Source organism: Podarcis vaucheri (genome assembly GCF_965113315.1).
Source record: "Podarcis vaucheri genome assembly, chromosome: 1".
In the NCBI taxonomy this organism is placed as follows: Eukaryota; Metazoa; Chordata; class Lepidosauria; order Squamata; family Lacertidae; genus Podarcis; species Podarcis vaucheri.
This window is the reverse complement of record NC_138759.1, coordinates 85,233,269-85,260,243: the sequence shown is the minus strand read 5'-3', so window position 1 is coordinate 85,260,243 and position 26,975 is coordinate 85,233,269. Positions and strand designations below refer to the sequence as shown.

The following is a 26,975-nucleotide window of genomic DNA, read 5'->3' as shown; positions in this document are numbered from 1 at the left end:
TCTTCTCATGAAGTGGCCAAAGTATTGGAGTCTCAGCTTCACGATCTGTCCTTCCAGTGAGCACTCAGGGCTGATTTCCTTAAGAATGGAGAGGTTTGATCTTCTTGCAGTCCATGGGACTCTCAAGAGTCTCCTCCAGCACCATAATTCAAAAGCATCAATTCTCCAGTAATCATACTGGAAGAATTTAAACAATAGCAGAGGTTTAAGTAAAGTACCTTCTTACAATGGAATATATGAGGGCTCCACACCCTTTATATCTCACACATGAGATATGTGTGAGATAATGAAATAAAAATAGTGACTATTTTAAACAATGACAGAACTTTGAGTGAAGCAGGGGTGGAGAAACACTGAGAGGAAAATTGTGGTTTTAAACAAGAACAGATATTTGTGTAAAGCGGGAATGGAAAGACATAGAGGGAATTGCCCATTTTAAAACAACAACTGGGGTTTAAGTAAAGCAGAGATTGAATGATACAGAGGAAAGTTGTGGCTTTAAATGACAGCAGAGGTTTGGGGAAAGCCTAGATGGGAAAATGCCAAATTTAAAACAACAGAGGCTTGAATAAAGCAGGCATGTAGAAAAATTGAGAGAGTGAAAGGAGCGCTCTTGAACAATGACAGAGGTCTGAGTAGAGTAAGCAGAGGTAGGTGACACTGAGGGTGGGGAAAAGCAGTTTTAAGCCAAAATTAAATCAGTTTACTCCATTCAGTGTGTCCCCACCCCCTAAATTCAGAAATCACAGTTTAGTAAGCCCTGCATCCTCAACTAGATACTCATTGGTTTCCAGCTACTCAAACTAAGTGAAAACAAAAGATTCAAAGTTCATTAAAATGGATATTTACCTAATTTTTTAAAAAACCCATTAAGTGTGGATAAATACTTTCAGTAATGGCAACTACTATTCTTGCAGAAGAAAGATTATTCCTTCCCCATAAAAACTCAGCATGTATATTATAGGATCTGACTGCATCACCTCAGCCTTACCTGTAGTCAAACAGAATTTTCTTCATATTATGCACTGATTCTAGAGGCTATGAGTGTACATGTGTTTTAAAGAACTGATTCTAGAGGTGATGAGAGTATATGTGCTTATTGAACAACAGAAAGCCTTGGGGGCAACTTCCCATGACACTCAACCTAGAGAGACCACGCAGTAATAATCACCATCTTGTTAGTCTCATCAGGTAATTGTAATGTGTGACACAATGCTGATTCCTTCCTTGCTCTGAAGCAGGGATGGGTTCCTGAGGCCCTTCAGATGTCGCTAGACTCTCAATCTTCTCCAGCAATCATGGCCAATAGTCAGGGATGATGGGAGTTGCATTCCAGTAATATCTTTGTGGCCCCCTTCAGAGATTGCAGACTGACTTTGCAGATATGCCTCCATGCCAGGGGTATCAGCATCTTTTGAGTAAAGCATGGATAGAGGAAACTGAGAAGGAAGTGGTGGATTTAATGATTTGTACTTTTTTGAAATGGGTCAAGGCTTTCCTGACCAGAAAGGCAGGTGCTGCTTCAGTAGTCAAAGCTCTACTGAAGGATATCATCCCCCAGTTTGGAGGTCCTCAAATAACAGAGCCAGATTTGGGATCCCACTTCAATAATCAAGCTGTTTAAACAGTGCTTACATCCTTGGGAATAACCCAGCAACTGCATCCACTGCATTGCCCACAGTTATCAGGGCTTGTTGAGAAAACTACTGGGAAAATTAAGGTGGGATTGGGAAAACTTGGTGAAGAAACATAGCTTAGAATCACCTCCATGGTAGGTACAAGCCTGAGCCCCAATGAAGTCCTCTTTGGAAGATTATTTCAGTTAACTGGGCCATTATGCATTCTATATGCTTCACTAATGGGAGGAGATTAAAAATTGGCTGAACATGTTGAAGAACTCCAGAATGCATTGACTCTCACTCTTGAGCTCTTTAGGAATACTCAGTCCTGGCCTCTGGATGTGGCCCTGTATGATCTGCAACCTTGTGACTGGGTCCTCGTAGAGAAGGTAATAAGAAAGAAAGAGCCACAGTGGGATAGCCCTCATCAGGAACTTCTGGCCATTCATCCCTCTGTAAAATGGGAAGGAAACAACACCTGGATTTGCTGCATGCAAGTTAAAATGAGTTCCTGGCCTGTTGCAGTTTTTATCCTGGAGGTTAGGGGAACATCGGGTGCCTCGGGGGAGCACAGCTGAGGGACTGGCCTGGAAAAGGTCACTCCAGAACCAGACCATAGAATTACAAGAACGAGAAGCACAAATGGAGTTGGAGGAATCACAGATATTCCCCTTGAGGCTATGCAGATGACCAGACTGAAGCATTTCTCCAGAAAGACCGGTAAACTGAAACGAACTGTTTCCCTTTTGGAAGGCCAACTATTGATAGAGAAAATACTAAGATAGAAGTTTTTTCAAACTTTCCATCTGAATGATCTGGACCTGAACGTCACCAGGGAGTTTCTCGCCCTTGGTGGAATCATAGTCTTTGGTGGGTGGTTGCAATATTATTTGTGGTACTTACTCCTTTGTTTTTCATATTTCTTTTTGGTTGGACTTAACATGTACTATAAATTTGTTGTTGCTTTTAAGTCTTTTTAGTTGTTGTTTTTTAAATCTTATACCTATGAACTGCCTTGAGATCTACAGATGAAAGGTGGTATACAAATTTAATAAATGAAATTTATTGCAATGTTTAATTCTTTGTCAGAAAACTATATCTCAACAAAATGAAAGGTGGGGTTTATTGCAAATACAGAGTATGATGGGAAGGACTTCAACTAATTTAAAGAAAATTTGGATGAAACCACTACAGTGGTACCTCGGGTTAAGAACTTAATTCGTTCCAGAGGTCCGTTCTTAACCTGAAACTGCTCTTAACCCGAAGCACCACTTTAGCTAATGGGGCCTCCCGCTGCCACTGCACCGCCACTGCATGATTTCTGTTCTCATCCTGAAGCAAAGATCTTAACCCGAGGTACTATTTCTGGGTTAGCGGAGTCTGTAACCTGAAGCATCTGTAACCTGAAACATCTGTAACATTCTGTATGTGGCAAGGGTTGGAAGGATTTAGACCTGTTCCCCAGTATGATTTGTCACCAAGCATTGGGGTGATAGTATATTTCTGTTTTGCTTGGAGTCAGCAAATGCAACCGGCCCTATAGTTGGCATGTTATTGGCATGTTATTGCAGGCTGCCTGTGAAAATGTGTTAAAATGGTGGGAATGGATGGTGGGAAATAAATGAATCAAACCCTCTAGGAAGTTGCAAGGAACAGGAAACAATTCCAAAGGGCCATGCAACTACAATAATAGCAGAGGACCAGAATGGATACTGTATGGTTTCCCAGAATCCAATTTGACTATTTGATTAAGCCCTCAGATATGTTGGGTATTTAAAGATAAAATAAGTGCAAACTTCTCAATTCCTCAGTCCTTTTCTTTATATTTTTTGCAAGAGGCAATGTGGAGCAAAATTGTAACTGGTATAGGAATACAGTGGTACCTCAGGTTAAGAATTTAATTTGTTCTGGAGGTCCGTTCTTACCCTGAAACTGTTCTTAACCTGAGGTACCACTTTAGCTAATGGGGCCTCCAGCTGCCGCGTCACCGGAGCACAAGTTCTGTTCTCATCCTGAAGCAAAGTTCTTAACCCGAGGTACTACTTCAGGGTTAGTGGAGTCTGTAACCTGAAGCATCTGTAACCCAAAGTACCACTGTAGTAAGTATAGGGGAAATTCACACGACTTACCCCTCCACATGAATATTCGTTCTCTATATTTTATTTGTGGACAAATAACATATAGAAGGTTATTTATGGGATGGAGGAGAAGGGTGCACAAGGCACTCATTCTAAGGGATCCATGACATCACTGAAAAAGAGAGGTACCATTGCTTTCAAAACAGTGCTGGTTGACGGGTTTCCCCTAGCAGCAGGTTGAGTGTGGCTAGTCCAATTTTAGTATGTGTGCTGCCGAAGCGAGCACGAGTGTGGCTAGTCCAAAGGCAGGTAAAGGATTGAGCAATAGGGGAGGAGAAGACAAAGAAAGAACAAGATAACCACAAAACCAGTGAAGTTGAGAATCAGTCAAGTCTCATTCTAAAGCATTTTCTAGGGGATCTCATAACCTTGGTTGGCTTCAGGAATTTCATGAAAGAATAATTTATTAATTCATACAGGAAGACTCATCTTTCTATATTGTTTGACTTCCATTTTGTCGCTTTTACACTTGCCAAATTTTATAAATTAAGAAAAACCATTGCAGGGAGAGCAAAGAACTTCCTTATACATTATTTTCTGGAAGCAACCAACAAACAACTAGTGTGAACCATGGAAAGCAGTAATGATGACAGTTGTGTAAAGGACTGCAGGCCTTCCTGGGCCATCTGCCAGGCTGCCTGTTCACTCATCCCACCCACCTACTCACTCAGCTAAGCCGTCTGCTCATTCAGACCCCAGGCTTCCCTCTGTTGTGCAATCATGGAAGCAAACAGGCGGGTGGCAGCATCACAGGGAACAGGTCAAAGCCCACCTGGACTGCCTGCCCGCCAGTGTGTTTGCTCATTCTGCTGGCCTGCTCATTCACATAGTCATCCTATCGGTTTTGCTCGTTCCATCCACTGTTGTCATGCTGCAGTTCACATGGTCACCTATTGGCGGCCACACAAACTGCAGCATGATGAATTTTTCCCTTCTAAAAATATTTAAATATAAACACAGTTATGGCCTATCGCTTCTAATTATTGGCAGCCACTTTATCAATAACCCAACCAGGTGTTCGTATTCCCATGTTGCCTCTGGATGGCAGATAGGCTCTCCTACAATTATTAACTTTTCACTCTCCCAGTAGTGTTACATCAGTGTTTCTCAAACTCGGGTCTCCAGCTAGCAGGACAAGTGGTCAGGGATGATGGGAGTTGTAGTCCAAAAACAGCTGGAGACCCAAGTCTGGGAAACACTGTGTTACATTCTCTTTGCCACACCAATGAACGGAAACAACAACTATAAACCACTGGTGTTATGCCACTTTGATGTACAGTTTCCATACATTTTTAGGAGATGTGTGTGATGTCAGAGTACAGGCAATGGCATGTAGACAGAACATGATGTATTGACAATATTCAGGATACAGAGGTTGACAAATATAGTGAACTGATTAGCTACAGCTCTGGCCTTGGTTCACTTGTAGGATTAAATGATCCTCATTTACTTAACAATCTTGGTTCTAATTAGTAACTTCTTCAATAACTTGTGGCTTGCCCTGTGAGTCTTTATTAAAACAAACATTTCCTGGATTCTACACCCCAGAGAAGACAAGCAAATGAATAAATAATTGTGTACAAAGGACATTATTAGGAGGATATTAGTGTTGGCATTCTTTGCTGATAAAGTCCTATTATTTTTAATTGCAACATACAGAACTCTGTAGCACAGTCTATAATTATTCCCTATGGGCTTTGTTTGTCCCATAACAAAATAACCCTTAGAGTATTTGTCACACTATGGAATGATATGATGCAAAATACATCTTAAAAGTGTACATGTGGAGTTTGGATGAGTATTGAAAATGCATTGAAAATCAACTGGAATCAGTATTTATGAAAGGCAGTATATAAAGGCCTCAAATAATAAATAGATTAATAAGTAGTTAATGGTATGGACCATAACAAGGGAAAAGTTGTTGCTCAGATAATTTCCTAGCATATTTTGATGAAATAAAAACCCATCTAAATGATACATATTTTTTACCTGAAGGGAAAATTTTCCCCATGATTCTCAACTTTCAACTTTGTACATTAATTGAAGGTTAGGTATTCTCACCTCCATGGCATTAAAATAATTTCACAGACCTTTGCTTTTAATGCAGATTTTGTTTCAAGTCTTTATCATGCTTATTTTTGAAGATATTCACTTCAGAATTGGTGAGGGAACATGTTAGTGACTTTTTCTGAAGTAGAGTTACTATCTTGAAATCAGACCATGTGATCTGACCATGTGGCCAGCATGACCAAGCCGCTTCTGGCGAACGAGAGCAGCACACGGAAACACTGTTTACCTTACCGCTGGATCAGTACCTATTTATCTACTTGCACTTTGACATGCTTTCGAACTGCTAGGTTGGCAGGAGCAGGGACCGAGCAACGGGAGCTCACCCCGTCGTGGGGATTCGAACCGCCGACCTTTTGATCGGCAAGTCCTAGGCTCTGTGGTTTAACCCACAGTGCCACCCGCGTTCACTTTGTAGTTGTGTCTTAATTTATGTGGCCTTGTAGTGGGTCAGTGAAGTGCACTTACTGTTCCTCTTTCTTACCTGAATCACACAGGCAAAAAACATCCAAGGGTGGGAATGGCAGCCTTCTACTGCCAAGGGTTGCATTCCTTTGGTGGAAATTTGTTGGCATGGAGGGCACATGCCCAGGGTGGACAGAGGCAGCGCAAATGATAGGCAAAGTTTTCTGAATGAACTAATTGAACATAAAGAGTGTCCCACTCCAGTTTTCAACATGGCTGCCTCAGGTATGGAGCTGACAGGCTGTCTGTGTAAGAGGGCTGCCTAATTCCTCTTAGCTTGCCCTACCCACCTCACCTTTGCAGTTCCCCTCTTTCAGCCAGCACTAGCAGACGGAGGGGGAGAAACTTGTTGCTTTGGGGATGCTCTGACTAGGAGTACCCATTGCTCTGTTAATCTTCATCTAACCCAGTGAGTTTTTATAATTTTTACTGCATTCATTCTCTGTGCCATTGTAATTATTTGAAAGAGTAACTTTTACCCCTAGAGAAGACACAAGTTTTAATAGATTGTGTTCCTTTCTAAGCATACATCAGTTGAGAAGTATTTTGTCAGTTTTATAGAGAAGGCTAAAGAAGCAGTATCTGGCAATGCAGACTAATTCTCCATTTTTCTGAAGCAGGTTACAACATCACTATTTTCTGGAACTGGCAGTACAGGCTTTGCCTTTCCTCACTTCTCCTCTTCATCTCCTGTTCTGAAATTGTCTGGTGATGTCTGAGGGCAATCACACCACTGTGACAGAGGTCATTTTTGTAGGCTTCACAGATGATCCAGCCTAGAGGTTATCCTCTTTGTGGTGTTCTTATTGATCTACCTGGCAAATTTGGTTGGGAATGTGGGCATGATCCTCTTGATCCTCCTGGATGAGCAGCTTCACACACCCATGTACTTCTTCATCTGCCAGCTCTCAATAATGGACCTGGGCTACTCCACTGCCATTGCCCCACACATGCTGGCTGACTTCCTGTGGCAATGTAAGGTCATCTCCTTCTCCAGTTGTGTCATTCAGTTTGTGTTTTTTTGTGATATTTGTGGATGCTGAATGCTACACCTTGGCTGCCATGGCATATGACCGCTATGCTGCTATCTGCCGCCCTCTCCATTACTCCTCAGTCATGTCAAATAAGGTGTGTGTGGTGCTAGCGATTAGTTGCTACTTTGCAGGTCTGATGAGTATGGTGGCCCACACCAGTCTCACATTCAGCCTAGATTTCTGTGGGCCCAACGTTATCAACCACTTCTTCTGTGAGATCCCTCCACTCATAGCGTTGTCTTGTTCTGACACTTCCATCAGTGAAATCCTCCTCTTCTTCTGTGGAGTCAACGAGTTCAGCACCATCATTGTCATCCTTATCTCCTACTTTTTCATCTTTGCTGCCATCTTGAGGATCCGCTCTGCTGAGGGCAGACGTAAAGCCTTCTCTACCTGTGCTTCCCACCTCACCGGGGTCACCCTCTTTTATGGGACAGTTATGTTTATGTATCTGAGGCCACCATCAAGCTACTCATTAGATCAGGACAAATGGGCCTTTGTGTTCTACACACTCATGAACCCCACACTGAACCCTCTAATCTACAGCCTGAGGAACAAGGATGTGAAGGAAGCATTTAGAAGAAAGCTACTTCCAAGGTGGAGAGGAGGTGGGGTTGCGGGCCCACCCCCCTCCCACTCAAGCGGGGGCTGGCTCAGTCGGCGGACTGGGGAGGCGTGACCTAGCTCATTTAAGGCCGGCGTGCCTGGGGACTGCCCTCTTTGCCCCGTACCAGCTGCCTGGTTTTCCCATCCCACCCACCCTTTAGGGTTAGCTAGCTTTGACCTTGCTATGGACTCCGGTTGGTCGCCGCAAGGGGCCTGGTAGGAATTTTTCCAACTTGGCGCACTTCCAGCCTTTTGGTTTTTTCGCCTACCTCGTAGCAAACGTCACAACTTCCTCAGTATTGGCAGTTAGGCATTGGCAGAGGTAATTGTTATGCAAATGAAGGGGGAGGGAAGCGCCATACCTTCCCCCAATGAAAAGGGTAGTCCAGTAGAGGACTCGGGGGGGCGTTGCCCTGTCCGAAACCTAGGGAGGTAAGGGCCTCCGGCACACCCCCGAGCGGTGACACCTGTGGGATCCTAGTTGGCGTACTTCAACAGGACCCCCACGGCTGGTGGATAACCCTTCCCGGTCTCCATGCCGGGTAGTCGATAGGAGCCAGTGCCTAAGGCCAATACCTTCCAATTCCTGTAATCAATAAAGTTGTGGCCTTTTAGGCCCATTAATCTTAAATAATGTGTCCAGTGTCTTCATTTCATATGGGAGGAGGGGACTTGCCACGCAATCATCAACAAGAAAATGTTTTCACACTAACTCTGGTTATAACTATGAGGTGGTTCATAGAGATTGATGAGGAAAGGGATGCACTGTGTACCTCGTAGAGCAGAGTTATTCTGTGAAGTCCTGGTTATCTATACAGTCGTACCTTAGTTTTCGAACATAATGTGTTCTGGAAGTCCGTTCAACTTGCAAAATGTTCAGAAACCAAGGTGCAACTTCCGATTGGCTGCAGGAGCATCCTGAAGCCAATTGGAAGCTGCAGAAGCTGCACCGGACATTCAGCTTCCGAGGCAAAGTTTGCAAACCGGAACACCTACTTCCAGGTTTGCGGTGTTCGAGTTCCGAGTTGTTTGTAAACTAAGCTGTTCGAAAACCAAGGTATGATTGTATAGCAAATAAGTCTATTTAAAGGAGGAAATGTATAAGGAATGGTACATAGGCTGGCTAATAAAGAACTGTTGTCATAATGTCTTTCAATATGAGTGTATGTATGTTTCCTGATGGAGCCTTTGGATGCAGAGGCAGCATACCAGCTGCTAGGGACAAATAATAAGGGAAGCTGTTGTCTTCATGTCCCACTTGTGAACTTTCCAGAGGCATCCAGTTAGGCACTTTTGAAGCAGAATACCGAACACAATGGACTGCTGATCCAATTCAGCGTGGGAGGTGTATGTGTGTGTTTGTGTGTGGGGTGTTTCTATGTTGCTTTTCATTCAAATGAATCCCAAAGCGGCTTAAGAACAACAACATGATAGAACATAATAGAACATCACAAATACAACATAAATCGTATAGTATAATTAACAAATATTCAGTGAAACAATTACAATCTATAAAACACTGTCAACCAAGCAATGACGTAAAAATAAACTAAACATCACAATTAAAGCAAAAGTCATATTTTATGATTACCAAATAATATAGCATTAGTAATCTATAAAATAATATTTGGAACACTTAACAAAATAGCAACCAGAACATAAACTAAGCACTGTTATGTTCATACACATAATCTCCCACCCCTATGACTCATAATCTTGCACTCTCTTCAGCTCATTAGAATACACATACACATAACGCCTGCAGCAGCAACTCCCTTCTGAAGGTTCCTCAGGCTAGAGGTGGGGTGGCAAAGGTGAAACCAACAAACTCCTGATAGCAAACATAGTGTGTATCCCCTAACAGTACTACTACTTCTACTTCTTCTTCTTCTTCTTCTTCTTCTTCTTCTTCTTCTTCTTCTTCTGGAAACAGCTCCCTTATGAAGGTTCCTAGGGCTTGAGGATAGGGCAAAGATGGTGGGAAAGCCATTACCTTCTGGCCAACACAGAGTCTCTCACCCCTCAATCGATATATTCTGAAATACAGGAGGACTACAGCATAGGACTAAGCTTCCAACTTTAGGTTTAAAAGAAATAGGCTACTGGGCTATGGTATATAACATCATATACTTAAAGTATTTAGGTGGTCATTCCCTTTCCCCAGAGAATCATGGAAAAAGTTGTAGTTCTGTGAGGTGGGGGACATGAATATCTAACAGTGACTTCTCATTAAGTACCCACTCAAAATATAATTTCAATGATCTTTGGAGGAATCCATGGCAGTTTTAATTATGAGTTACTCTACTTCCAGAAGAGGAACTTCAAAGGAAGCACCATCCACATTTGGCTGAGGAGGATGCTGTGACATATTGGGAGGACTGAGTCAATTCTAGGTATAATTTTCTGTATAACAGCACAAAATTTGTGTTGCTGAGGAAAGGTTCAAGAGAAAGAACTTCAATTAACATCTTTAATTATCTCTGTAAGGATGAAAGGGAGAAAGTGACAAGGGGAGTACCCTTGAGAAGTATTTTTAATGGCTTCCTGTGGAGCCATGTAATCCTTGCATCAGCCATCTGGGGTTCTGAGCTGGATAAATAAATACTACCTTTCTGACTTGCCAGTTTACAACAGCTAAGAAGCAGAGGAGAGGACAAAAGTATGGACTGAGCATCTGACTTTCAGGTGGGATAACGTTTTTCAAAGCAGGAGGGGCTCAAGGTTGTGTAAGTAGATATGTGAACCCAAGCTAGCTCAGGGAATTTTGGAAATTTAAGAAGACAAGGTTTCTGCTTGAGGAATCCCCTAGCAAACATTGTCCATGCTAGAGAGTCCACCTTGCTTAGAATTCTTACTCAAGTTGACATTGAAAGCCAAGCAAGAATCTCCTGAAAGCAGTTGTTGTTGTTGTTGTTGTTGTTGTTGTTGTGATGCTAGAATTGGGCAACAGATAGGCACAACAATATTTAACAACCCAAATGCTGTGCTCTTCCAAGGGTAGTCTGGTTAAAATGGCTGGTGAGTAAGATGCAGTGATGGCCACTGACCTGGATGGCTTTAAAAGAGGATTAGACAAATTTATAGAAGAAAAGGCTATCAGTGGCTGCTATGCACGGTAGTTATGTTCTACCTTCACTGTTACAGGCAGCAATACTATTTGCTGTGAATCACAAATGAGGAGAGTGCCATTTCATTCATGTCCTGCTTGTGGACTTTCCATAGGCATGTGGTTGGCTGCTGTGATAGCAGAATGCTGAACTTAAGAGACCTTCAACCTAATCCAGCAGGGGTTGGCTTTGCTTCTTAATGTTTACATATTCAAAACCAGGACAATTTCAGGGTCATTATCTTCTTTTATAGCAGGCAGAGCTAACAATTCAGGGGGATCTGCACAGGGAATATTTACTTCAGTGGAATCTGGAATAAGTCATGCAAACAGGGTGCTACAGAGACCATGGATATAACCCAGAGAACTAGTAGGACAATGGAAGGTTCCAGGCCCTGTGCTGCTCTCATGGTTCTCTCAGGGAAGGTTGGGTAGAAGACTAGAATATCCATTAGCTCCCAGGAAGAAGAGATGGTAGCAGGAGAAGAGTAACATCAGGAGAGTATAGATGCTTCCTCCCCTTCTCCCACAGATTAATGATTTGGGGAAAAATTGTTGAAGATCTCTCATAACACCAGACTCCTCCTATGTCAGGGAAAGAGGGGAAGGAGTGTCTTATAGGAGCTATTCACACAGAAGTCCCATTTTTTAGCCTAACCCTATCTGCCATGGTGGAAAAGATTGCAGAAGCTTCATATCCTCAATCAACTGCACCAGTTACATAAATGTGCCCCTGGATGTGTTTCCCTTTTTACTGCACTCTCTGGCTACACTTTTCTAGATCCACATGCAAAGTATATGAAAAAATTATTCACTCTATTGGGATCTGGTAAGAAATGGAGCTACCCCAAGGCTCAGATGAGAATAACTCAGTTATGTATTTTATTTATGATTTGTGAAGTGGATATAATTTGTATAAGGTATGTGGTGGATTTTTTGTTTATGTTTTTCCTGTATATATGTGCAAATATGAATAAAAATTTATATATATAAAAAAAGAAATGGAGCTACCAGCATGAGTTTGACCAAACTGCAGGAGGCAGTGGAAGACAGGAGTGCCTGGTGTGCTCTGGTCCATGGGGTCACGAAGAGTCGGACACGACTAAATGACTAAACAACAACAACAAATGGAGTAAATAATGGTCAAGACTTTATAAAGCAGCATATTCTATCTGTGGCTTTAACTAAGGCAGGCTTTGATTCCAATCAGGGAAACGAATGAATAAAAATGTTTAATTATTGTACTTTCCTCCATATAATGAAATAACTGCTTTCTTTTCTTTAGGAAGAAACACTGAATGTGATAGTTTATGTTCCTTTCATAACATTGACTAAGGGGACTTGAAGTGATTGGTGGACCCAGTTGCAGAAGGAGTGCTGTATTCTCTGTCCAGCAGGGCAGACTGCCTTTCTCCCATTCTATTGCTCTACACTACAAAGCATTTCTTCTGACTCAAGTAGTGTCTTCTGTCTTCTGTCCGGATCCCAAGATCCCCAATTTGTCTTCAGCCACGATGGCTGAGGGCAATCATAGCCAGGTGACAGAGTTCATTTTCTTGGGCTTCACAGATAATCCACGCCTCGAAATGGCTCTCTTTGTGGTCTTTCTTTTCATCTACCTGGCAGATGTGGTAGGAAATGTGGGCATGATCCTCCTGATCACCGTAGATGAGCAACTCCACACACCCATGTATTTCTTCCTTTGCCACCTCTCCTTAGTGGATCTGGGCTACTCTACTGCCATTGCCCCACGCATGCTGGCTGACTTCTTACGCCAGCGAAAAATTATCTCCTTCTCCAGCTGTGCCACACAGTTTGCATTTTTTGTAGGTTTTGTGGATGCTGAATGCTATGTCTTGGCTGCCATGGCATATGACCGCTATGTGGCCATCTGCCGTCCTCTCCATTATACCACAGTCATGTCAAAGCAGGTTTGCCTGGTACTGGCTATTGGTTCCTACGTAGCAGGTCTAATAAGCCTGGTGTCCCATACCAGCCTGACTTTCAGTTTAGATTACTGTGGCTCCAATATCATCAATCATTTCTTCTGTGAGATCCCCCCACTCCTAGCATTGTCTTGCTCTGACACCTACATGAGTGAGATCCTCCTCTTCAGCCTCTGTGGCTTCATCGAGTTCAGCACCATCCTTATCATCCTTATCTCCTATCTCTTCATCTTTGCTGCCATCATGAGGATCCGCTCTGCTGAAGGCAGACGTAAGGCCTTCTCTACATGTGCTTCCCATCTCATTGGAGTCACCCTCTTTTATGGGACAGTTATGTTTATGTATCTGAGACCGACATCCAGTTACTCATTAGATCAGGACAAATGGGCCTCTGTGTTCTACACGGTTGTGATTCCTATGCTCAACCCACTAATATACAGCCTTAGGAACAAAGATGTGAAGGAAGCTTTTAGAAGAGTTGTCAGCAGAAAAGTTTTATCCCAGTAATATCTTCTCTCAGTGCTCTTTCTAGTCTACTGCTTGTCCTTTGCCTAGAAAGCACGGGTCTGAGCAGTTTCCCACTTGTCTCAGACTTTCTAGGCATGGGTCCAAATGATTTTGCCTTTGCCTCCCACTGTCCTCCAGAAAACCCACTCCTCAGTGCTAAATCTGAAGAAACAGTAACCTGTGGAAAATTCAATTGCTGTTTGTTCTGATTCAGCACTAAACATTGAGTTTCCCTGGGGGAAAACAGCAGGGCAGCCTTCAGTGATGACATGCTAAGTTCAAAACATTACGAGAAGGAATACATTCCATGTCTTATGCTGCAATATAATATTGTGCAGGAGTCTATAGATGTTTACAGAGTATGATAATAGCTATTCTATACTACTAAAGAAAGAGAGGGAAGAAGACTTGTTTCCATTAAGAGCTGTAATATTTGTTTCCATGTGTGTGGCTCTATGAATATAATGCAAGTTTTAGAATAATTACAATATTTCCCAGTATTTTTCACTAAACACACACACACAATTATTCTCAAAACAAAAAAGAGTTAATGATAATATCTTACTTTCAAATGTTTTATTTATGAAAAACATTATTAGAATTTTTTTCTACTTTAATTTTGATTGCAGTGATGATGAGCCATACATAAAGCAAACATTTTAAGAGAGTATTATATTGATTCACATTTTTCTGCACCCAGAGAGTTGGAGTTTGAGAAAATTAATTACAGTTATGTCTCGTTGGTATTCATGGGACTGAAGTTGGTCATGACTAAGCTTTCACATTAATTTTAGTGGGACTAAGTGTTTCCTTTCATGCGTCAAAATATATTAGGGACTATGTCAGGACAGAAAAAGGACTATAAAAAACACTCCAGAAAAATTACTTTAAGAGGTGAGCTCAATCCTTTGCTATGCAGAAGTAAGTCTCATTGAGCTCAATGAGACTTTCAGGTATGTGTATAGGATTGAAGCCTTAGTAATCATTTAAGTTCTACTTACTACATTACACTCGCTGAAAGTTTTTGGGTTTATTTCTCAAGCTACTTATGGGAGATTTATGTGACTCTGGGTTATGTGAGGCTTGCATCAAAAATGGAAGGTGGAAAATGGTGGTCAAAATGCATAGTCAAATTATATGTTCTGCATCCTCATAAAAATGCAGCATAACAAGAGTCACTGAGGTGAAGGTATGGTTGCTTCATAAAAGACAAATTCTACACACATTCCTGATGATTTGTGCTCATGATGCTCTAAAGACAGTCATACACAATCCTGCTTTCAATCTTGTTTGCTCCTCCAAATGTTTTGAGGTGGTCATTTCATGGACTGTGGCTGGATGAAAGACGACAAAGTGCTAGGGTAGCATCAGGTCGTTGGATAGAGGGTGAACAACTAAAATGATGTCTATATTTGCCTATATAGTGTAGATCCCAGTGGAAATACTTTGAAGATTCTTAGGATTCTGTCCTGTAATACATTACTGAATAAAGTCTGTCTGATTTGGAATTTAGTGTGGGCCTCCATACTTGAACCCCTCCAAGGGGAATTCCCCCCAGAGTAGCCAATATGGTGCTCTCCAGATATTGTTGACTCCAATCCCAGCCAATATGGCCAATGGTCAGGGATGATGGGAGTTGTAGTCCAACAACATCTGGATGGCACCACATGAGTTACCATTGATGTCAGAAAGATGCTCATGGCTATAAGACTAGTCATTCCTTTACAGGGATAGGCCTGATCCTCAAACAACCCCCGCTCCACAAAGTGGCTTACTACTAAATATAGTGGACATATGCACTAATTTACAGAGGGCATTCCTATATTTGAAGTCAGAAGGCAACCCTCAGAAAACCTGAGACCTCTGCACTGGCCTGAGACCTTCAGGTATAGGGCGGTATATAAATTCAATAAATAAATAAATAAATAAATAAATACTATTTGATGGAGTCTTCTATTTGAATGGTTCCCCAACCCTAGCCCGTTTTAAGATGAGAGAAAATAAGAGAGAAAAGGGACTTGAAATTGCCCAAGATCCTTAGCACCTGGGCAGCAGAATGAGTACACACCCAAGTCACCTGGCACACAGTTTCTCTATGTTGACATGTATTTCTATTTAAACTATAGTTGCACGTCAAGGCCCCGTACTCTCTCCTTTGATGAAATAAAACATTGGTATTTTACTGTAATGGGCGAAAAAAAGGTCACAACTTTTATTGGTTACAGAATGTGAGTGGTATTGGCTTTAGGTATTGGACCCAAGTATATCTGACTCCTGCCTGCAGTGCAGGAAGTCTCACAACGGTTGGCCACCTGTAGGGGGATCGTGCGAAAGGCTGGGCTGGATGAATCCCAAGCCGGAATTAAGATTGCCGGAAGAAATATCAACAACCTCAGATATGCAGATGACACAACATTGATGGCAGAAAGTGAGGAGGAATTAAAGAACCTTTTAATGAGGGCGAAAGAGGAGAGCGCAAAATATGGTCTGAAGCTCAACATCAAAAAAACGAAGATCATGGCCACTGGTCCCATCACCTCCTGGCAAATAGAAGGGGAAGAAATGGAGGCAGTGAGAGATTTCACTTTCTTGGGCTCCATGATCACCACAGATGGTGACAGCAGCCATGAAATTAAAAGACGCCTGCTTCTTGGGAGAAAAGCAATGACAAACCTAGACAGCATCTTAAAAAGCAGAGACATCACCTTGCCAACAAAGGTCCATATAGTTAAAGCTAGGGTCTTCCCAGTAGTGATGTATGGAAGTGAGAGCTGGACCATAAAGAAGGCTGATCGCTGAAGAATTGATGCTTTTGAATTATGGTGCTGGAGGAGACTCTTGGGAGTCCCATGGACTGCAAGAAGATCAAACCTATCCATTCTTAAGGAAATCAGCCCTGAGTGGTCACTGGAAAGACAGATCCAGAAGCTGAGACTCCAATACTTTGGCCACCTCATGAGAAGAGACGATTCCCTGGAAAAGATCCTGATGTTGGGAAAGATGGAGGGCACAAGGAGAAGGGGACGACAGAGGATGAGATGGTTGGACAGTGTTCTCAAAGCTACCAGCATGAGTTTGACTAAACTGTGGGAGGCAGTGGAAGACAGAAGTGCCTGGCGTGCTCTGGTCCATGGGGTCACGAAGAGTCGGTCATGACTAAACGACTAAACAACAACAACAAGGGGGAGCCCTGCTGATGTACATCAACCAGGAGCTCCCCCATGGTAACCAGAAAGTTCGTGCCATGGCCCTAGCCACCACCTAGGCTTCGGACAGGAACCATGACCCCCGGATTCCTTTAATGGAATACCCTTAAAGGGGAGAGTTAGGTGATGGCCACAACCTCCCCTCCCATAAACCAAGCTTTTCCAATGCCTAGCCACCAGACCTTACAAAGTTGTGACAATGTGCTACAAGGTAGGTGAAAACCAAGTGGCTGGTGCCAATCTGCCAAATGGAAATATTCCTACCAGGCCCCTTCAGCAGGCGACCAACCGAAGTCCATAGCAAGGTCAAGGTGAAGAACACCAGAAGGGAGGGCGGGAGATCCATGGAAGCCAGGATTAGAGAGGGAGATCTCCTGAGTGCGCAGCTGCTTTCATGTGGCAAGCCATGCCCCCCAGCCAGCTGGATTGGCCTGCTGTGGTCATGACGCACGCTAGGGCTCCCTTTGATGTGGGGGCCTAAACATGCCCCCCCCATGCTGAAAGGCAGGAAGGGCGAGGCCCGCATGCAACCCCGCCTCTCTCTGAAGAGAAGTGGCTCTAGTATTTCTAAATTTCAGAGAGGAACCAGGGGGCTTGTTGTTATCATCACTGATCAGCACTGACAACTAGACTCATTTGCAATGAAGCAATCAGAAGCACACTTTTTGGCCCCCAATCTGCAGGGGCAAGTAGATGTGGTTTGGAGAAAATGCCCTGGCAGGCTAAACTGGAACCCCCACCAGGCCTAATCTGGCCCACAACCAGAGGCTCCAAGCCCTCTGTTTTATTGTGTCACAATATTTTTTTGTATGCGTTTGCTGTAACAGACTAATGTGAGGTGATTCTTCAGAGACATCAAATCCCAAGTGCTTCTCCTACTTTTCTATAACCTTTGCTTTCCATCCTGTTTTTCCCTCTGCAGAAACATAATGGAGGAGTAAGAAAGGATCCTTGACAGTAACTTTTCAGCTCAGCGCTTGTTGGGTTGGGTTTTGGGGTGGGGGTGGGGGGTGGAGTGTAGAGTGTGGAGTGTGGAGTGTGTTTCTGGGAAGCGGCAGGGCAGTCACAGAACTCCAGGTAATATAACTGCTTCCTAACTGTGTTGCAAAAATGGGGCAAGATGCTAATGTTTAAATTTTATTTAGTTTGTTCCTTTAATAACAACAGGAAGTCACCAATGTGCACTATGTTTTTATAATCACTGGGAACTGGTTCCATATACAACAATTTCCAGAAGGATAGCTGTGTTAGGTTTGTTGCAGCACAATAACAAAAAAGTTTTGTAGTACCTTAAAAACCAACATATTGATGGCTACATAAGTGGCCACATAGTAGTACCTTAAAAACCAACATATTGATGGCTACATAACCATCCCCTTACTTATGAATTCCTGCAGTCAACTGACTTATGGCTAGGACCTAGAAACTTGTATTGTACCAACACTTTCCTCTGATTTTCAGAGCATTCTATAAATTAACAAGAAAAGAAATTACGTTTGAAAATTAACAAAGAGAAGAGAAAAGTTTGAGGTGTGGGCTTGTTGTGCTTATCTTACTTTTAAGATCATCAAGGGGTGTTTGTATGGCTGTCCTTTCTTTCACTGTACAAAGCATCTCTCTAGTGGCTTGCAGCCTTCCTGGGAGCCCCTGCTTCCTGAAAATCTTTGGTTCAGCTTTCCTGTAAGTGCTGGGTGGTGAGAAAGCTGTCCACCATGCTTCTGACAGCTATTCATTGTTGCTGTTTTGCAAATGAAGTCTCTTCTGCTGTTAAAGAAATAGGGGAGGGCATTCTGAAAGATGAAAGGAAGGACTTCCCTTAAAAAAAAACCCCCAAATTCTGAGGCTCTCAGTAACCTGATTCCTGGTTTCCTACACTTACTTCTCCAAACAGGGAAGACATTATAGAGCAGCTCCTCCCATGCACTTTTTCAGATTAGGAAGCAGAACATGGAAGCAACAGAGCAGTGGGGAAATATTTAATCAGGGGTGGGGTGGAACCCCATACTTACTGAAAGCTTATGCTTTCTAAAGTCACCTGCAAATGAGGCAGAAAAATGGATGTCTCTTTTGCAGAGAAAGAAAACTGCCAAGAACTTGGAAGAGAGGTCTTGGAACATCAATTTAGCATTCACCCCACCATTGAAATGCTACTTCCTTGTCTCCATTTCAAACACTATCATTAAGACACAGAGCTGCATTGTGTTTTTTTCTCATGGAAAGGTAAGTTTTTCCCCCAGCAGTGGAACATCCATAGAGTACAAGGAAATTTGCAAGGGTTGCCATTCTCATCACTTCAGTGAGCATCAATACCAGGAGCAGTATATGTCACTAGGTGCTGATTCTGCACTTCACTTCATCTGCTGTTTTCCCTTATCCTCCTCACAGATTAAATGTGAATGAAAATGGTTGGCTGCAACAAAACATTTGTGGCCGAGTTCATATTTTTGGGGTTCTCCAATCAACCAAGGGTGCAGCTGGTGCTCTTTGTGGTGTTTCTGGCTTGTTATCTGCTCACAGTGTTTGGGAACGTCATCATCATCTCAGTTGTCAGCACTTACCCTCGGCTTCATACACCCATGTACTTCTTCCTTATCAATTTGTCTTTCTTAGACATTTATTATGTCTCCACCAATGTCCCCCAGATGCTGATGAACCTTGTGACCGGAAGGAAAACTATCTTATTCTGGGGTTGTGCAATCCAGATGTATTTTTCCCTGGCGTTTGGCATGACAGAGTGCTTTCTGCTTGGCGTCATGGCTTATGATCGGTATGTGGCAATCTGTCAGCCTTTGCTTTACACGGCCATCATGAACTGGAAGCTCTGTGCTCAGCTGGCTGCTTTTTGCTGGTGCAGCAGTTTGATGAGCTCCATGATTATTAACATTTTCACCTTACAATTGCCTTTCTGTGGTCCTAACATCTTGAACCATTATTTCTGTGAGGTGCCAGCAGTGCTGTCTTTGGCTTCCACTGACACTTCCCTTGCTGAAATGGTTGTCTTTGTTTTCAGCATTATCATAGTCTTCATTCCCTTCCTGTTTATTATTGTCTCATACACCTACATTTTCTTAGCTGTGCTGCGGATACAAACTGCCCAAGGAAGGGTCAAGGCATTCTCTACCTGTGCATCCCACCTCACTGTTGTCACCATATTTTATGGGACAGCCATCTTCATGTACATGCGACCAAGGTCAAAGTCCTCACGAGACGGGGACAAAGTGATTGCTTTGTTTTATACCATTATAATGCCCATGCTTAACCCCCTGATATATAGCCTAAGGAACAAGGATGTGAAAGATGCTCTGAAGAGACCATTGGTGCTAATAAGATGATGGGTTTTTCTGACCAGATGGTACCCAGAAATAACTTTTTGTTATTAAGCATCATATAAATCTCACTAAGGAATGATGGACATGTCAGTCAGGATTTAAGCCAGGTTCCAGCCTGTATGATGACCTCTGCCAGGAGAGAGACAGGGGAAATGTGTCCCTGTTAATTCTCCTTGAACTCTCAGTAGCTTTCAATGCCATCAGCCACTTCTGGAGCAGGTGTCTGAGTTAGGGATGGGCAGCTCCACTTTGAAGTGGTTCCAGTCCAGCTTGAATGGTCATTTCCAGAGGGTGATGCTTGGGGAGTGCTCTTCAGCCCCATGGAGCCTTCAAAGTGGGGTTCCTAAGGGTTCAATTTCATCCCCTTTGCTGTTTAACATGAAACCACTGAGTGGGGTTATCCAGAGTTTTGGAATATGTTGTCATAAATATGCTGATGACACACAGCTGTACTTCCCCTTTACATCTGCAGTTGTGGCTGGGGATGTGCTGGACTATTGTCTTGCCTTGATAATGGATTGGATGAGAAGCAACAACTGTAGCTCAATTGAGACAAGACTGAGGCACTGTTTCTGGGTGGTTCCCTGGACTGAATGGATGGGAGGTTGCCTGCTCTTGATGGAGTTACACTTCTTCTGAAGGAGTGGGTACTTCTGGACCCTTTGCTATTGCTTGAAGCTCATGTGGTTTCAGTGGCACAGAGTGCCTTTCATCAGCCTATTATAGTGGTCATGAAGGCCCAAGCTAGACCAGTGAGAGCTGGTCATCAGCATACACAATGACAATGAAGTCCCCTAAACAATAGTCAGCAGTCCTAGTCAGGGATTTTTTCCCAGTTGGGACTCACTGGAACACAGTTCTAGCTCCTCTCAGATGGGCACCATTGCCATTCTAAGAGAACAAGAGAGTCATTCATGGTGAGTCCTAGCACCTCTTTTTCTAGAAAAATAGCACACTGGTCCTAGGGTTCTCCAACACCATGCTGAAGACCACCTTCACTAAATCAGATAAGGACGAGGTGTCAGCATCCCCAGTGTGACTCTGTGACTCACAACTAGGTGCAAGGATGTGAAATATGTTCTGGCAAGACAACTGATGCCAATGAGCTGGTAGTTGTTGTTTTTTTCTGGACATTTCTCAGATAACTTTTTGTTATTTATGAGCATATAAATCTCATTGATGAATCCCATGCATAAAAAGAAAGTTTGATCCAAGGCATTCTTGTCTGTTTGTGGCCAGATGGTTGTCATTGTTTATTTTTGACATGGTCGATCACGAACTCCTGGACCACCGCCTTGCCGACGTGGGGATCCAGGGCACAGTCCTTCAATGGCTGCTCTCGTTTCTCTCTGGTCAGGGACAGAGGGTGGCGCTTGGTGGGGAATTGTCATCGTGCCACTCCTTGGTGTGTGGAGTACCTCAGGGTGTGATACTCTCCCCGATGCTTTTCAACATCTTTATGCGCCCCCTCGCCCAGCTTGTCCGGAGTTTTGGGCTGGGTTGCCATCAGTATGCTGATGACACCCAACTCTATCTGTTGATGGATGGCCATCCTGACTCGGCCCCAGACACACTGACCAGATGTTTGGAAGCTGTGGCTGGATGGTTATGTGGGAGCCCGTTGAAGCTAAATCCTTCGAAGACAGAGGTCCTGTGGCTGGGACGGGACAATGTGGGATTGGGGGGGCAACTCCCATCTCTTCCGGGGGCGCAATTAGTGCCAGCACCGTCCGTTAAGAGTTTGGGTGTAATCTTCGACACCTCCCTTTCCATGGAGGCGCAGATTGCAGCTATAACAAAGGCGGCATTTTTCCATCTCCGCCAAGCTAAGCAGTTGGCTCCTTACCTCTCTCGCCCTGACCTAGCCACTGTGATCCATGTGACGGTCACCTCCAGACTGGATTATTGTAACTCGCTCTACGTGGGTTTGCCCTTGAGACAGACCCAGAAACTCCAGCGGGTGCAGAATGCTGCAGCGAGACTCCTTACGGGGTCCTCGCTGCGAGATCACATTCACCTGGTGCTATACCAGCTGCACTGGCTCCCGGTGGAGTACAGGATCAGGTTTAAGGTGCTGGTTTTAACCTTTAAAGCCCTATACGGCCTAGGGCCCTCATACCTACGGGACCGCCTCTCCTGGTATGTCCCACAGAGAAACTTACGGTCTTCAAATAAAAACATCTTGAAGGTCCCAGGCCAGAGAGAGGTTAGGCTGGCCTCAAATAGAGCCAGGGCTTTCTCGGCTGTGGCTCCGATCTGGTGGAACACTCTTGTGGAACACAAGAGACTAGGGCCTTGCGGGACTTGACATCTTTCCGCAGGGCTTGCAAGACAGAGCTGTTCCACCAGGCCTTTGGCCAGGGCACAGCCTGACTCCCTCCTTCGGCAATCTTCGTGGGGTTTGATTTGAATTAATTTTATAATGAATGATTTTAGAGTGTTGTGTTGTGTTGTACTGTTGTACTGTTTTATTGTTGTTAGCCGCCCTGAGCCCGGCTTCGGCTGGGGAGGGCGGGATATAAATAAAAAATATTTTTATTGATTGATTGATTGATTGATTGATTGACTGACTGACTGACTGACTGACTGACTTACGAGCCAGTGTGGTGTAGTGGTTAAGAGTGATAGACTCGTAATCTGGGTTCGCGTCTCCGCTCCTCCACATGCAGCTGCTGGGTGACCTTGGGCTAGTCACACTTCTCTGAAGTCTCTCAGCCCCACTCACCTCACAGAGTGTTTGTTGTGGGGGAGGAAGGAAAAGGAGATTGTTAGCTGCTTTGAGACTCCTTCGGGTAGTGATAAAGCGGGATATCAAAATCCAAATCCAAAACTCTTACTGGCTTACTCACTTATTTACCTTGCATAGTTCCCTTCATCTGTAGATCTCAGGGAGGTTCACAGCATAAAAATACAAGATAAAAACACAAAATACATAATAAAAACAAGAACAAAAACAAAGAAAAAACAAATAAAACCCTTCCCCCATTCCCACCCATGAAAACATTTAAAAGGATATAGGATGTTAGTTAGCCCAAGGTCTGGTTGAAGAGGAACGTTTTCCCCTGATGCCTAAAGGTAATGAAGACACCAGTGGAAATTATCTGCAAAAGCATTCTGCAGTTGGAGAGCTACTGCAGGAAACTTGTGTTTCCACCATCTGGACCTCTCCCGGAGGAGGAACACAAAGAAGGGCCTGAGAGGATGATTGCAGGGTCCAGTTTCATTCAAATGGAGAGAGGCCTTGAGGTATTGCAGTCCTGAGCCATTTAAGGTTTTGTGGGTCAAAACCAGCACTTTGAATTGGGCCCAGAAACTAATTGGCAGCCCGTGTAGTTGGGCCAGGATCAGTGTAACATGCTCAAACCATCTTGCTCCGGTGAGCAATCTGGCCACCAAAGTTGTGCCAGCTGAAGTTTCTGAACAGTTTTCAGAGGCAGCCCGACATATAACACATTGCAATAATCTAACCTAGAAGTTACCAGAGCACAGACAACAGTAGTTAGCTTATCCCTGTCCAGATAGGGGCATTACTGATCCACTAGCCAAGCTGGTGGACAGCACTCCATGCCACTGAAACCACATGAGCCTCAAACACCAGTAAAGGGTCCAGAAATACCCCCAAGCTATGTACCCGCTCCTTCAGAAGAAGTGTAATCCCATAAAGAGCAGACAAGCTCCCATCTATTTGGTCTAAGGAACCACACACTAGCAGTGCCTCAGGAGATAAAACTGAACCCTGAGGAACCCTGCTTTGAAGAGCACTCCCCAAGCAACAGCCTCTGGAAATGACCATCCAAACAGGACCAGAACCACTTCAAAGTAGAGCTGCCCACCCCTTACTCAGACACCTGCTTCAGAAGGATATCATTGTTGAAGGTATCAAAATCTACTGAGAAGTCAAAGAGAACAAACAAGTTCACATTTCCTCCTCTTCAAATGCATGTGTTTGAAAGGATGTGTGAAAGATCAAGTTCTGGGCAGCCAAGCACAGATACCGGTACATTTACAACTTCGTGTGAGTGTGTGTGTGTGTGTGTGTGTGTGAGAGAGAGAGAGAGAGAGAGAGAGAGAGAGAGAGAGAGAGAGACTCCACAGGGCCATCCTGTTAGGCTGCAACAGATTGTAATGGATTGCTTTGAAGTCACTTCAGCACCAGATGAACCCCCCCCCCCCCCGCAAACCACCCTAATATATAATGTGCAGAGGAGGGCAACCAAGATGATTAAGGGGCCGGTTCAACCAAGGTTGAAGGAGCTGGGTATGTTTAGCCTGGAAAAGAGACTGAGAGGAGATGTGGTTGCAATCTTCAAATATCTCAAGGGCTGTCACATGGAAGATGGAACAAGTTTGTTTTGTGCTGCTCTGGAGGATAGAACTTGAGCCAATACCTTCAAGTTACAAGAAAGGAGATTCTGACTAGACATATGGGAAAACTTTCTGATAGTAAGAGCTGTTTGACAGTGGAACAGTCTTCCTCAGGAGGTTGTGGACTCTCCTTCCTTGGAGGTCTTTAAGCAGAGGTTGGGTGGCCATCAGTCATGGATGCTTTAGCTGAGATTCCTGCTTTGCAGGGGGTTGGACTAGATGACCCTTCTGATCCCTTCCAGCTCTACAATTCTACGATTCAATGATTTCAGCTGAAAATTAAAAACTAATGAATATTTGTCGAAGCTCTCGAATAATATGGACTTCTAATGGATCTGCAGCCCTTACATTTGCTGCTTTTTCTTGTTGAAATCATAAAGATAAACACAATGTAGGTGCCTCATGCAAGTTAATGAACTCTAGGGAAGATGTTCACAAGACTTATTCCCTCCCCAAGGAACAGAGTAAGTAAACAAATCTTTACACAATTATCATATAGCAGCCCACCTGAGAACAACAAACACCAAATGCAAGCTTTTAATTGAGCCAGACCTCTGAAATGCCACCCCACTGACAGCACACTGGGAACAAGACCTTCAGAAAGAGAGAACGTTCTCCCCACCTATCCTTGGCAGTCAGGATTATTTGGCATGAAGGAATGGAAGTACACACTGAGATCAGCTTCTTCTGAGAAGATTTATAATGCCATCTTTCCCTTTTTATATTCCAATTACAACATTTCTAGAATCCCATGCATTATGTGTGGAATGATGCCTACTTACTTTCCAATATAACAAGGAAAAGGGAACACAGACACCAGAGCCATTCTTTGTAGCAACAGAAAACCATGTGTTTATAACCCAGCACACCCAAAACTGACTTCCTGTTTTCATGCAATGTCGCTTTTCTTTTATGTGTCCTAGCTTTGAAAGACTTGCAGCATCTGAAAGAAAAAGAAGACCTCTCTCCTTGAATGCATTTGATGAGGTAAGGAAATCAGGCTTCAAGCACTGATGGTTCTGCTGCCAGAATGATGATGATGACTATGATTTTAGAACTGAAGATGTCTGGATAGCTTTTTTAAAAACTCCATGTAATTCAATGGTTAGCTTAGAAGAGGGTAAAAAAAGAACAGAGGCTGTCTCTTCCCCACCTCCTTTGTTCTCTATATTGTAGGTTGGTTCACACATGCATGCCTTGTCTGCAGCATCAGGTGAACAGCACAGACTGAATTTCCTCAACACTTCCAAACACAATTAGTCCAATACAGGGACTAAGGGAGATCAGCATGTGGGTTTTTCACTCATGCAGCTGATGAGGATGCAAACATCTGGTTTGCATTCAAGCCTTCTTTGAACTGATCAGGTGTGTCTTTTGGTGTGGCTGCCAAAGAACATCTCCTTCTGGAACCATTGGCTGTGTATGCAGAAGCCATGGTGAGGCTCCACAGCTCACACCATCTCCATCCACACAAACTGCCGCAGCACACTGGGATAGAGAGGAGGAGGGTTGTGATGGTTGTGAGGTAGGTGTGGTGCAAAGGTGCCAGCAGCAGCACCAGACTGGCTCCACCAGTGCATTTGCACTGTACCAACATCCCTGCCACAGCACCCCTTCCCTTCTCAGTCCCAGTATGCTGCACTGACTCAGTCAGACAGAGGTCTGGTGAACAGGGCAGTGTCACCATATGCCTGCTTTTATGTTATTAACTCATAACCAACACTTTTAAATAAAGTTAACTAACAGTTCTTGTCATCAGAAATTAAGTGGGACACCAATCTCCCTTATCATGATTGAAGCATTGAGTTATATGTAACAGAGTGGGAAGATGCAGAAGCACTAATATTCTTAAGTTTATTTACTAAGTCCTTTGGTGCTGTTTGATTAAACAAGTGAGATCTGCACCAATATGTCACAGTGTACCCTTGCATACTAACAGGGGTTTTCAGGGTTCCTGTCTCAATATTCTTGTAAGACATTCATATATAAAATGTACAGTAATAGTTAATATGAACATGGAATAATTGCCATGTCTGCCCAAAATCTCACAATATGTAATTGACAGGTCCAGAAGTATGCATTTTCCTGTGTCAGTTCTCTGTACTCTAAACGACATTTTCTAATCTCCAGAAATTAGAGAACATTTAAATAATGCATAATAATCAGAAAACAGAGAAATTAGAGCACATAATAATTAGATAACAGAGAAATAAGAGCACATGTAAGGAATAATACATAATAATATGTATGAACAGCCATAGTCACCAGCACTAGACACTTCAGAAATATTTTTTCAAAAGATGAAAAAGGAAGTGGTTAAAAATAATGATGAAACTGAGACAAAAAGTGTCAGTTTAAAAGCTATTTTACTTAGTAAAAAAAAAATAGCTTTGGTACAAGTGAGGAATCAAAAAGCCCAAAATAATTTTGAAGTGCATATTAGTGAGAATCCCATTAAAGAGGTAATCTCCTCCCTCTCCATTTTTAATTGCCCTTGTGAGCTCTCTGATTCAGAACATATTGAGGAAAAGGAGCTTTAATAGGACACCATGGTGCCATTCCAAGTGTTAAGTGTCCTGTGTGTTTT

At 43.3% G+C, this 26,975-nt stretch overlaps 2 protein-coding genes and 1 pseudogene across 3 annotated transcripts; all 3 read left to right on the top strand.

Moving 5' to 3' along the window:
• Window positions 1–7,000: 7,000 nt before the first annotated feature.
• On the top strand, window positions 7,001–8,002 carry LOC309517192 (olfactory receptor 5AR1-like; annotated as a pseudogene). Its single transcript has one exon. The product of its transcript is annotated as an olfactory receptor 5AR1-like (transcript).
• A 4,547-nt stretch (window positions 8,003–12,549) lies between these two features.
• On the top strand, window positions 12,550–13,488 carry LOC309526387 (olfactory receptor 5AR1-like; the record flags this gene model as incomplete). The annotated part of the gene is made up of 1 exon (XM_082212410.1): window positions 12,550–13,488. The coding sequence occupies one exon, from the start codon at window positions 12,550–12,552 to the stop codon at window positions 13,486–13,488; it is 939 nt and encodes a 312-aa protein (XP_082068536.1).
• Window positions 13,489–19,090: 5,602 nt separating this feature from the next.
• On the top strand, window positions 19,091–20,026 carry LOC309526448 (olfactory receptor 2G3-like; the record flags this gene model as incomplete). Its single annotated transcript, XM_082212559.1, has 1 exon — window positions 19,091–20,026. One exon carries the CDS (start codon window positions 19,091–19,093, stop codon window positions 20,024–20,026), a length of 936 nt encoding a protein of 311 aa, XP_082068685.1.
• Window positions 20,027–26,975: the final 6,949 nt, after the last annotated feature.